At 39.8% G+C, this 12699-nt stretch overlaps 1 protein-coding gene across 1 annotated transcript; it reads right to left on the reverse strand.

The window, feature by feature from the left end:
* Positions 1 to 319: 319 nt before the first annotated feature.
* On the reverse strand, positions 320 to 10235 carry LOC140953244 (solute carrier organic anion transporter family member 4A1-like). Its single transcript, XM_073402744.1, has 11 exons — positions 10036 to 10235; positions 8105 to 8285; positions 7678 to 7718; positions 7199 to 7386; positions 5916 to 6139; positions 4373 to 4622; positions 3733 to 3886; positions 2088 to 2229; positions 1599 to 1780; positions 768 to 899; positions 320 to 500 (listed from the first exon to the last, which is right to left on the reverse strand). Exons 1-11 carry the CDS (start codon positions 10233 to 10235, stop codon positions 320 to 322), a joined length of 1875 nt encoding a protein of 624 aa, XP_073258845.1.
* Positions 10236 to 12699: the final 2464 nt, after the last annotated feature.

The raw sequence follows: 12699 nt of genomic DNA on the forward strand, positions 1-12699 counted from the left end.
AGCCCCTGTTTGAACGGGGGGCTTAAAGTACGAATGGTTGTAAATTACTGATTTAAAGAATACGTTTCCAAGTATCCGGAGTTCAGTGTTCCTTAAATCTGTCTTCCAAACCTTTTAAAAATATCTTTTAATCAGTCAGACATCATTTAAAAATGAAGGCGAGAGCAAAAAATAACTTCCTTTTACTTCACTTTTGGTAGCTTTTAAATACTTTTATAAAACGAGCTGCATCTTTAAAAATTCTCGAAACTTTACAAGCAGTGTTCGTAAATAAAGTCACTTTAACACTTGAGAGGCCAGGGTAGTTCTATAAATATTCCTAAAAATGAGTTTCTTGATTGTTTGTTGTATCATGTCTGCTTTCAGTGTCTCGGCGACTAAAAAACCACGATAAAAAGAAAGTCGTAGTAGTGATAACTTTGCATGTCATAATAACTGCCAACACCACTAGTGCCAGTCCTCTGTGGTCGTACTCATGACAAAAGCCATTTTCACCGCACCTTAAATAATAAAAGATCGAATTAAGAATAAAAACAGTATAATGTAATGTCCACAGTACTTCTTCCTTCTCAATGGATAAATATGTATACTAACAGACCCAGCGAAGGTCACGGGGAAGGCTAGTGATGAGACGATGATGATGAGAGGTATATACTAAAACTATACAGCTAGGGCAATGAGTCTGATGCCAGAATAATATTTACAACGTTTAAGTCAATGGCATACCGGCAAATATGGAAGACAGGAGTTCTAATATAAGAACATACGTTTTGTCCCAAAAGATGCAGGTTTTGTCTATCAGTGCTCCTAATATGATAGGACCAGGAACAGTGCCAGCAAGCTTAACTATATCAGATTGCAGACCTAGGGCCAATGGCTGTTGACCAACTGGAATGCTCCTGGAAGGGAAAAAGAACTAGTTACTCCTAATTGATTGAATGAATGAATGAACAAACGAACGGGTGGATGAATAGATGGATAGATGGATGGATGGACGGAAGGACGGACGGACGGACGGACGGATGGATGGATGGATAGACGGATAAACAGACGGACGGATGGATGGATGGACGGACGGACCGATGGATGGACGGACGGACGGACAGACGGACGGACGGACCGATGGATGGATGGATAGACGGATGGACGGATGGATGGATGGATAGACGGACAGACGGACGGATGGACAGATGGCTGGCTGGCTGGCTGGCTGAATGGATGGATGGATGGATGGATGGATGGATGGATGGATGGATGGATGGATGGATGGATGGATGGATGGATGGATGAAGAAAGAAAGGAAGAAAGGATGGAATTACGCTACACAAGTTTATAAAAACTACTGGATACACTGCATGTACTAAGAATATTCTCCAGCGCAATGGCTATGATTAAAGTTACGCTGTAATAACGCGTAAGCAGGACACAGTAAAAGTAAATTCGTCATAGCGAAAAAAAACAAGTTGCTAAAGAAAAGCATTATTTCCTAAAAAGTATCGCCTCTTTACAACGCAGCAGTTTTGTCTTACTACTTTGTCTTTATTGCTCAATCACACAAGCACCACCACCACAACCGGCTCTTTCTCATTTTAGCATACCTTAGTGTTACTATCAAAGCAGGGACATCATTGATGAATGTCAAAAACGTTATGGAACACAACACAAGAAGGAACAGAGATAACTGGATCTCACAATTTGCTTCACATAAACCCTTCCCAACTTTTCCGATTGGATCGTTTTCGGATTTGACGCACGAGCAGTTTGTATAGGAGGAAGAAGTCTGAAAACAGAAAAAAAGGAAATACTATTTAATCGGGGCAATTTGGTCCGTTTACGATGGCTGTCTTTGGCTTCACAAAACAACTTGATTTATATTTGCTTGCAGCTTTTGGTGATAAACGCTGCGAGCAAATATAGTGACCAATGAAAATAGGGGATAGATTAGCGGCAGATCACCCCCTTGAATAATATCCCACGTAGTCGTTGTTTGTCTCATCACGCAACGGTTTTCGCCTTCAAAAGAAGCGTTGCGTGTCGAGACAAACAGCAGCGGCCACATGACACCCACCTACAATTACTTTACGTACCTCATTATAAAGGTTGCTTTGACGACAGCCAGCATGGCAAGGTGAGATGTAGGCCAGCGAATCCCCGCAAACAGGCTCAAATCTTCCTTCGTTGCAATGACAGGCTTCGTTACAAATAGCGTTCTTCTGAAATGTGACTGATCTGCGCCAAATGAAAAAAAGGTTTTTGGTAACAGTGAGAAACAAAAATCAGTTCATATCTGTCTTAAAAACAACACATTAAAATAGGGAAATCTCTATTGATTCATTTAACCTTTTTCCTTTGATCGGAGGCCTATTTCTTAAAATGCGCACAATGACTCAGTGGTTAGACGCTAGTTTATGTAAGTCAGTAATTTTAACTCATTCAACAAATAACTTATTTAGAGCGAACTCAAAATGAGTTTAGCAACGCTATCACTGTGGCCAGTCACATGACGTTCGTTAATCAGATGAGGTCTTTTAAAGAGCCGATAACCCGGATCGCACAATTTCCACCCTAGGCAAGGGCCATATAGCGTTTTCACAGACCCGTTTATTTTTAGACATATTATAGAGTACTTTATCCCGGGCAAATGAAAGCTTCGCTCCATCTATTTGCGCATTCGAAACTCCATGAACGTCGTTAAAACGCCGAGAAATACCATTTTCAGGTCAGTACGTTCCTGACTGGTTTGAGGAATGATAACGACATCCTAAATTCGCTCATAAATCGTCCTGAAAATAAAATGGTCTTTAAAACACCGGGGGCACTCCCTATAATGACCTATACGGTTAGACTCCGCCCGAAAGCCGTACCTTTTTCAGGCTTCAGGTGTTTAAAAGGTTAGGAATTTCACTATTCGAAGTATATAAAAAGGTAAGGAAATCTGTCATTTCTGCAAAAGGGCCTAAAAGGGCTAACAGACGCATTTTGTGGCAGTGAAAACGTCAAGAAAACTTCGAGATAGAGCGGTTTTCATTTGAGTGTCGAAAAGTAATTGGTTTTGCACTTTCTACACGATGCGATTGGCTTAAAAGATTCGCGCCACCTTTTCATCCAATCAGAAGTAAAACCAAAGCCAATTGTGACGCGCTCGCATGCATTTTCCCGCGCTTTGCGTCAGCCACATGTAATTACTTCGAGTTTTGATTGGTTCAATGTATTGTCTGTGTCCTATGTGATTGGCCAGAGTAATTACTTTGGTTTTGGTTTTACGACACTCAAACGAAAACCACTCTATAGTGATTTATTCGTATTCAAAGAAAGTGCATTTATAGCAGCTAAAAGGGTTCCAGTGTTCTAAACTAAGTACTCAGGGGTACCACTGGTCAATTAGAGGTATACGAGAGAAATCACTTATCTGTCAAAAGTGGTGTATAAAAATGTAAGGGATTGGATCCTGTGGCGGAACCTCCCCTTATAAAACTTAGCCCCCCGGGGTTACACAAGTACATAGAAGTTGCTCTTTTCGGCCTAAGGTACCCTTGTCTTGCGGTAACTAAATCAGAAACCGGTACGGAGGGCGGGAAAAAGCTTGCAACCAAGTCACGGCTGGAATGGGGCAAAGTTTTAATAAGCCTATCACATGGCAACCAAGAAAAATAGCAGATTTTTTTGTCGAAATTCATCTGGAAAACCCTCTACATAAGCCATTTCTCGAATAAGCAGCGGCAGTCTACTCACCTATTAGGGTAAGGTTTATTGACTCCAGCGATGTCTATTGCATCACATTTGATGTACAGGAAACTAGTTAGCGTAAGACTTATTATCGCAGCTATGAAACACATCTTGGCAGCACCTGACAGGCTCAAGTTCAATCGCTTGTTGATGTAAGCTCCTAAAAAAGCAATAAATACGAGTTTTTCAGATGGAAAGTCTTCACTTTCAATCATGAGATTGTCACTGGCTATAATTTCGGAAGGGGAGAGGATGTTTTTTTTGCGTAATATTTACACAATCATGCGCAAGCAGGTAGATACGGGGAGTTTTATCGCTTTGCTTTGTATTATTATACTCCCCCTCAGCGGCGAAGCGTCAATAGTCCTTGCTCCTTGAATTAAAGAAAATGACTCAAAATCACCCAGCGACAAAGAGAATGGGAAAGCCGTTCATGCTGTTTCATCTTGCAACAGGCTTTGTTACGGTAGTTGAGGCTATAGCAAAGAAAAGGCGAAGAAAGGAAAGCAAACGAGAAAGGGAGAAGCGACAAAAAGAAAAAGGAATAGTTGCCAATATGACTTTCGTTTATGATCTGTATTGCTGAAGAAAAAAATGGACTGTGTCGCGGACGGTATCTCATACCCATTCACTCTGATCGACTTACCAAGCATATTACCAAATAAGGCTACAGACACGGTCACTAATCCAAACAACAATGCAGCGCGGCCAGCAGGTACGTAATATTGTGACTCGAGTATTTTTGGGCCAAACGCAGCAATGGAAGTAGCGATTAAACTTTCCGTGCATCCACCTATGGTAATAAAGACAAACGGGAGACGAGAAAAAACCAGTCTCGTGGCTTTTGGAAAGTCTGAGAACCTGGTGTACGATTCCGCAGCATCAGTGGTTACAAACTGAAAAAAGATCAAGGGCATGTCATTGACATTGAAATGGTTTCATCAGTTTAGTTGATAATGTATACAGAACGTTTTCTCACGACGTCGCGGCGGCCATTGGTGTTCCAAAACAATGAAACGGTGGTGATGTTGGTGTCGCAAACCAGTACTGTGGGTGGTGAACTGTTTTCTTACGTAAACGCTTTCTTTGGTTCCAATAAATTTGCATAGATCCTGGCCCTGATCCTGGCTACATAGTGGTCGAAATAATGAGAACCAACCCTTAATCAGAACGACGAACAGCTGTTAACAAATAGTGATGATATCGACTAAGTACTGATATTGCGCAAATTAACACATGTATATGATCAAATGCGCATTACACATCAATACAAAAACCTATCAACAGCTAAAACTACATGATTAAAAACTTACAAAAAGCTAATGTTAAAAGATGCCTATTAAGTAAAGTTTAAAACTATTAATTAAAAGTTTTCCTCGTTATGAATATTAACTTACTAATTGTTTCACAGTTTTGGTACCGCAGTCAAAAAGGCACGGTAACCAACTGTAGCTAACTGAGTAAACTGGGAAATGCCGCACTTTATGACTAACCGATGAGGTTCACCGTACCTAGATCACTCAGGCTTTAAACGTCCAAATACGACGAGTGAGATCTAAGTACAACTGAGATAAAGCAATTTTCGTATGACCTTGAAATGAAAACGTGCGAATAAAACAGAAATAACAAACGAACGGAAATAGAGCGATTTGATTGGTTTGACGAACAGATAGAAACGCGCGTGGCTTTTGGAAGGTTTAGCGAACGCTCGAGTGAAAAAACTTCATGCCCGAGAACTTTCTAGAAATCAACCGATACTTCGATTTGACGTCATACTGCAACACGTTTGGCCAATCTAACAATGCTTTTTCAATATTAGGGTCTTCTTTGGTGGGAAAACGAAGAGTCCATGTTTTGATCTTGTCATCCACTGGCTGAAACAAATAACGAACACTTTCCGAAACCATTGTTCAAGATCATACAAAAATCGATCTTAAAGGGAGCTTAAGCAAAGACGTTTTTGAACGACGCCCCCTAACCAAAAGTGGACGTTTCTTGGGTATCGGTTTTGCCCAACATTTCGAGGAAACCGTCTCTACAAGAAGCTCGGTAATAAAAATCTGGTAGCATCAAGGCAAATTAAAAGCCAACAGGCCTCAATTCCGGTTGACGTGCGTCGCTCAAAAACTCTTTGCTTAAGCTCCTTAGGTGTATTAATGGAAATACGTCGTATATTAACCTACATCGGCGTCTGTTGGAGAAGTTGACTCCCTTCGAGCTTGAGTCACGGGAAGCTTTCTAGGGAAACCAAAAAGCCATAGACTCCAGAACACGGCAAATCCTCCAAATATGGTAAATCCTAGCCACCAATTACCAACCCAGCGTGTATCTTGTGGAGTGAGGGAGGTCTGGACGCCAGTTTCCACAAACAGTGAAAGGAAAATAGAACTAAGCGCAAACCCCACGGCGGCCCCTGAAATTAATGACCGTTCAAAAACTCATTACTAATTCAAAAAGAAAAAAAAAAGCAAGAGAAATTAATGTTTAATGAGTGCCTTCATATATAAAAAAAGACACAGCTAAACTTTTTGTCTAATTTTTTACACCAAAATAACCCCAAATATAATATTGGTGGAAGAATGAGTTGATTTATATCAGAGATTTTGAAGCCGTTCAAAAAATTTGCAGTCGTGTGTTATCAAGTTTAAAAACTCTCGGTTTCGCCTCGAGTTTTTAAACCTGATAATATACTCCTGCTCGTTTTTTAAACAGTACGTGAACTGTAACGCACCGTGGTCTCAACGAGTAAAAAACTAGGTACGATATGCGATCACAAAGCTTCTTGAGGTCGTTTGGAGGGACAGCATGAGGCTCAACAAACATGGTGCACTGTAACTGCTGTGTTCCAAGCTATAATAGTTTCAGAAATGTAATTAATCTTCACTGTTACAGAATTCCTAAAGACCCTAAATTACCAGGTACAGTCTATATGTCTTTTCTCAGTTATAATAACCGTAAGAGCTTCTTTAAAAGGTGGCTTGCTGCTATTCGCTATGGTTTTGTTGTCCCTCCAAACGATCGTACCATTACCCTCGCCATTTAGAACATGGCCAATTGAATGACGTTTAATCGCCCCCAGACTTGTCAGTGACGAGCAGTTCAATGACGACGGCAGGCGGAAATAGTTGATCTGACAAATCACGATATTTTAAGAAACAAGTACAATGTTTGTTTCATTATTCAATTGGTATGTTTGTTTTGTTTTGTAATTTATTTGGGAAGTTCGGAACTGTCAATGTCCCCAGAATACGGGAGCCAAACTGCGCATGAGGAGAGCATTGTCTATAGCAAAACACCATTTTCCTTGGGTGTTATATGCAGTGACGTAATGGCCTCTTCCTTAATAATTCTACCGAAGCTGAATCGATATTTCTGAAGCATTCGTGGACTCAAAAACAATTATTTCCTACCAAGGAATTAAGAACTTGTTTCCATTGCAAAGAAAATAAAAAATTGTCTTGGTTTGCCTTACCTAATATTCCGCCAAAACCAACGAAAATCCCCATGTACATAGGTGACAACTTAGATTTGACGTTCTGATCCAGATAGGGCACCCCTAGCCCGTATAATGGAGAGTTACCAATTCCACCTATAACCATACCCAAAATAAACAATGCGTAATATAGACTGTTTCCTTCTCGTCTGCTTTCTCCACATGTGCTTTTTTGTCAGAAGTAGTAAGATTATCTCCACAGAAGACTTGCCCATGGATTGTTTCATTGCTGTCTGGAAATGAAACAAAGAAATGGAAACGTTTGTTGTTATTACGGTCGTAATCGACCACCCAAAATGCAAATACTTACTGGTCTGTTAAGGAAGGTGTTTGTACGAGAATCGAACCACCGTGGTTTCTTCGGAGAAGAGGTCCTGCACATCTACTTTCTAAGCTACGATACGTGTAGTTCCTTTCGTTCACTAAAATTTTTTCGTATACTCCAAGTAGTTTAGTACATACAGCGAGCATAGAGATGAAGCCATGCGTCAAGTGGTCGCTAACAGGAGGTTAAAAAACAATGGAAAATTATTAAACCGTCTGCTCCGAAAACTGTGGTCGAGATCGCTTACATGAGGTGGTCCTTTACGAGGAGCTCCAACTATAGAGCTTTGACTGTGAAGATGTTGGTGTTTTGGATAGGTGGTCGCTTATGGGAGATGGTCGATTACGACAGAGAGGTGGTCACAAATAGAGGTTCGAATTTATTCAGCTAAAGGATCGCTGGGTTGTGTGTTCCTGCCAAGAAAAAAAATACCCACGAATGTTTCTTCCAGCTTTTTGGAACAACGATACAAAAAACAGCAAGTCCCTATGCAAATCATCTCTTTAGAAATAAAGCGTCTGCAAATCAACTAGTTTTCTAGTAGTCTGTGCACTACTTACCAGGTTGGTATGCTGACGAGACGAATGAGGAACAGTGAAGATGAAGAATCCCACGCCCATAATGAACAAACCAATACCACAAAATACTGGTTTCGTACGCGAGCCTCCAAAGAAACTGATGAACGGAGTAACAATCATCGTGGCTATTTCATAACTGCTCAGGATCATTCCTATCTTGAAGCTGTTCATTTAGAAACAAAGATTAAATTTAAACAGATTAACCGCGGCAGGATTAGCTTTGTCGGTTTAGAGCGCATGACTGCAGTGCGGGAGGTCGTGGGTTCGGCTACTCGGGCCAGACCAATACTCAGAGTATTAAAATAATTGAGAAATGAAAGTACTCCCCTTGCACTGCAAGCGGCTAGACTTTCGCTTGGCTCGGATGACCACGTAAAATGACGGTCCCGTCTCCAGTTGGAGACGTAAAAATACCTTTTCTAATTAGTAATTATTAAAGCTAAATGCATTGACACACTAAAATTAAGTTTTCTTTTTCCAATCAGCATAGAAGGGAACAAGGACGCAATGAGCAAATACCATGTCAATAAAAACTCGGCTCAAAATCACGAAATCAGCGAACTTAGTTTTTGCGATTACCCAAGGGAGTGGTACTATCAAGGTTTTCAGGTGGAAAATGACTGGGTCGACGAAATGAAGATGGTCGCATAAAAGAGGGGGTGGTAGGGTGGTATCAGTTGGATTTAGGTCATTGTTTGTTTTGGGCGTGTCTGTCGCAAACTTCAGGAACTTCTCACGGTATCTGCCACCACTATACATCGGTGGTAATTAAAGTGCTTTTGAAGGCATAGATTAATTTTGAGCGCGTTTCAGTTCTGTTGAGCTCAAATGCCTATCCAGTTCTATAAAATGTTTAAAACGACATTTAGTAAATCATACTGAAAACGGCAAAAAAATATATATATGGTAAACTGGGTCAGAGTTAAATAATTTTAAAAAACGTTTTGGCAAATTTTGCTATCTACTTGCCCTCTGAGATACCACGTGACATTAAGGAGCTTAATTGTCGTCCGCTTTTGCCGTTTTGGGTTTATATGGACCCATGCATATTATTCTTTTGGACTCATAAAGATTTCCATTAAGGCCGGCTTTCAGGGTTAAGATGGTAATTAGCAAAATTAGCGAGGATAGAGCTTTCCACTGGTACCTTATTTAGTAAATTTTTACCAATCCTGACAGTAACAGACAAAAAAAACAAGCAACATTTAATGGGGAAAAAAAATCTACTACCAATTTGCTATTTAGCTACTACGCTTTACAGATTAAATTTCTTCCTTTGCTGAATTTCATGCGAAAGAAAGACGACAAAGTGGGCAAGAAAAGTGCATATAAAAAGATAGGAAAATGGAAAAAGAAGAGGGAGAGAAAAAAATTCGAAACAGATTCGAAAAAAAAAAAATTGGCTAATGCGCATGCCCGAAAAACAAAAATGCTGCCATCTAATTAGCAGAAATGTAAGTCCTGAGTGTTGGAAATCTCTCTTTAGCCATTCCCATGCTAACTGGCCGTGAAAAGGTTCGAAAAGAAGGATTTGGTCCAAAATGCAGTTTTTCCCTAAAAACTGACTGACGGCGAAGGGTTTTAAGCAAAAACGTTTTGGAGCGAAACACATCAACCGGAAGTGAGAAATTTTGCCTTGCAATATGCCTCAACGCTACCAAATTTGTATTGTTTAGAGTCTTTACTCTTACAGAGACGATTTGCCCGAAAACATAGGCAAGATCATTGCCCGAGAATGAAAAAGTCCACTTCCGGTTAACGTGCGTCGCTCACAAACGTCTGTGCTTAACCTCCCTATTGCTTTCATCTCATCGATCCAAAAGCGCGTACAAAGATGGAGGGTATCGTGATTAAGGCCTATTAGGCCGGTCTTAGCTATTCGCCCACCTGTTCAAAAATTTGGCAATTCTTACCTCGAAAATGAAAAGCGTTTCTCTATAGTGCTTGCAATTCCAGGATACGGGCCAGTAATCACACAACTTTGTGTGAAATAATACTGAGTCAGAAAGAACAGAAACCATTTTGGTGTGTTGAGGAACTGTAGCCACTTTGGACGTGCATTAAGGAAACCGTACCGAGATCTTTTGTCCTCTGGTATCGATGGGATGTTCATATCCTACAACAAGAAAAAAAACGAATTAATTGCATTGCTGACTTTTGGTTATTCTTCCTTTGTATGTTAAAACTGAATACGGTAAAGTAAAGTAGCACTTATATAGCCAAGGTGCACTGAATTTTTAATCCCCCTCAGGTCAGCACTGCAGTTTTAAAAAATTTTTCTTCAGTACTTTATATAATTACACTGTGTGCTTGCTTCTGGTTTTCTGGTCTAATCCGATTTATTTGATAAATGTTAAAAATTTTTAGCGAGAAAAAGCTAATGAAAGTGTCAAATACATGTATCGTATCTACTCAAAACGCCAAGGCGTTTACAAATTTTTCGACAAGTTTATGTGGCACCTATTTCATGGCAATGCTTGCTATTAAAAACTTCCTCTTGGCCCATAACAAATTATTCAAAAGCGACTGATGACAGCAACAGTGGGATAACAGAAATTAGAACCGAATATAAAAGGTTAGTTTTGAACTTCAATGCATTTCATTTCAGATCCAAAAGAGAAAAATTTTTAAAAAGGGCCAAGTCGGGTTACAATGCTAAGGTTTCTTGGAAATGGAGTGTAAGGCCTAACCTCCGCATGGTGGATGGCGGCATAAAGTAGGTTCTGTTAAATCGATGTTATGGGTGAAGTCAAGAGGCTTAGACAAGAAAATCTAAGGTTGAAAGAACGAATACAAGCTTTATCCAAAGAGGTTGGGCAAATGAAACTTTTGCTTCAGCAGAGTTCCATACAATTTGCGGGTGAACCACCAACTAACGCGAACGCTACTCCGAGTCGTGAAGGCGAGAAGAGCTTAAACTTCCTTAGCGATAAGCACGATGAATTGATTTTGTTCAAAACAAATTCAATGGCCGAACTAGAGCGACTCGGTAAGAAGATTGAAGCTGTTAATGAAAAAGTCAAAAACATTAGTGAAGCAATAGAAAGCATGGAAAATTACAGCTACCAATATAATATAAAACTTGTTGGATTCCCCGAACTCTACGAACATGAATCGGCGAATGACACCGCGAAACTATGCCTCGAAATCTTTAAAGCCATCGGTGCAATTGAATTAACTGGTCAAGATATTGATATCACTCACCGTGTCCAATAAGGGCTCCGTTTTAGGACCCTTATTGTTTAATATCTTTATAAATGACTTATTTTATTTCCTCAAAGAGGCAAAGCTGTCTAACTATGCTGATGACAATCAGCATAGTTAGCTAATACGACTTGTTATGGCAAGAACTCGGTGAAATACTCAGTGGCGGCTATTACTTGGAACAAGATTTCTGATACCTTAAGATCCCTTAGTACATTGTCAGCTTTTATAAAAGCAGTCCGCTAGTTAAGGTTCTTTTATTTAATTAGGCTTTTTTATTGTAACTATTGTAGCTCTATCACGTAATTTTAGGCTTTATATTGTAATTCCCTTTACTTCTCTGTTATTTTATTTATTTATTTTTTCATTTATTTATTTTTTTGCGGGGGGGCTTATTAGCATATTCTTCGCTGGACTCACAATCAGGCGATCCCGATTCTAGTCCCCCTCTGACCGATAGCTGGCGCTGTTTCTCGGCAGACCCGGTGTTCGACTTCTAGACCCTTGTAAGTAGCCAACCTGTTGCCTTTTAACCAAAATAAGTCTTCATGTAGATTATTTGTTTGTGGTAACTTAAGTGGAATGCCCGTAAACTTAACCAATATTTACATTTTCACAGTGTCACTCACCACTCAACCCTGAATTAAAATATGCTGCTTTTAGAGCGAAATATCCTACTCACCCTACCGAGCTGAAATTTGTGATATGACGTAAATGTACTAATATAGGACATTTTACACTCAAATTAAATGTTGATGCTTTTTAGGGTCTTTTTTTCTTCCAATTTGTCGTTAGTCCGGGTTTATTTCCGAAAATACAACTGGATTTGATCGATAAATTCAGGTAATCTTAACCTTGACAAGGTCATAGATTTAACCCGTCTTAATCCGGCAGTTGAAAACGACACCAATGTACTTGGATAGACTGGGAGAAAATCGGATAAAGTGAATTAAATTCTTACAAACCATTTCAAGAGATCGGGTTGGCTTTCTCGCAGCAGTCATCTTCGGTCTATGTCCTTGTTTCTAATTGATCTTGTTGTTTTCTTTATGGATCGTTGCGTTTTTAATATGGAAATTAGATATAAGGTGCGTCACTTTAGATCAGCTATGTGCTTTGTGTCACGACGAAGCATGTCAAACAGCAAGTCGAGCAAATCTGAAGGACGGACCATTCTCTTTTTGACGGGAGTCCGGGTTGGAAAATTTTGAATTAAATTGTTTGCAGAGGCTGTAAACACTGAAATAAATTGTATGCAAGTAAAATCGCAGGAAGACGAAGACCCAAAAAAAACTGTTTGCAGCAGGAGCCGCATATAAAAAATGTTTGCATGTGAAAATTTTCCAATTAACCTGTTATAAATTAAAAATATC

This window comes from Porites lutea, chromosome 11 (genome assembly GCF_958299795.1).
Source record: "Porites lutea chromosome 11, jaPorLute2.1, whole genome shotgun sequence".
Classification (NCBI taxonomy): domain Eukaryota; kingdom Metazoa; phylum Cnidaria; class Anthozoa; order Scleractinia; family Poritidae; genus Porites; species Porites lutea.

Excerpts from the sequence above, each read along its gene's own strand:
- LOC140953244 (XM_073402744.1), bottom strand. The coding sequence starts at position 10,235 with ATGAACATCCCATCGATACCAGAGGACAAAAGATCTCGGTACGGTTTC. Across the intron at positions 6,140-7,198 it reads TGGTTTTGGCGGAATATTAG|GGGCCGCCGTGGGGTTTGCG; the intron begins GTAAGGCAAACC and ends CATTAATTTCAG. Across the intron at positions 4,623-5,915 it reads AGTCAACTTCTCCAACAGAC|TTTGTAACCACTGATGCTGC; the intron begins GCCGATGTAGGT and ends ATCTTTTTTCAG.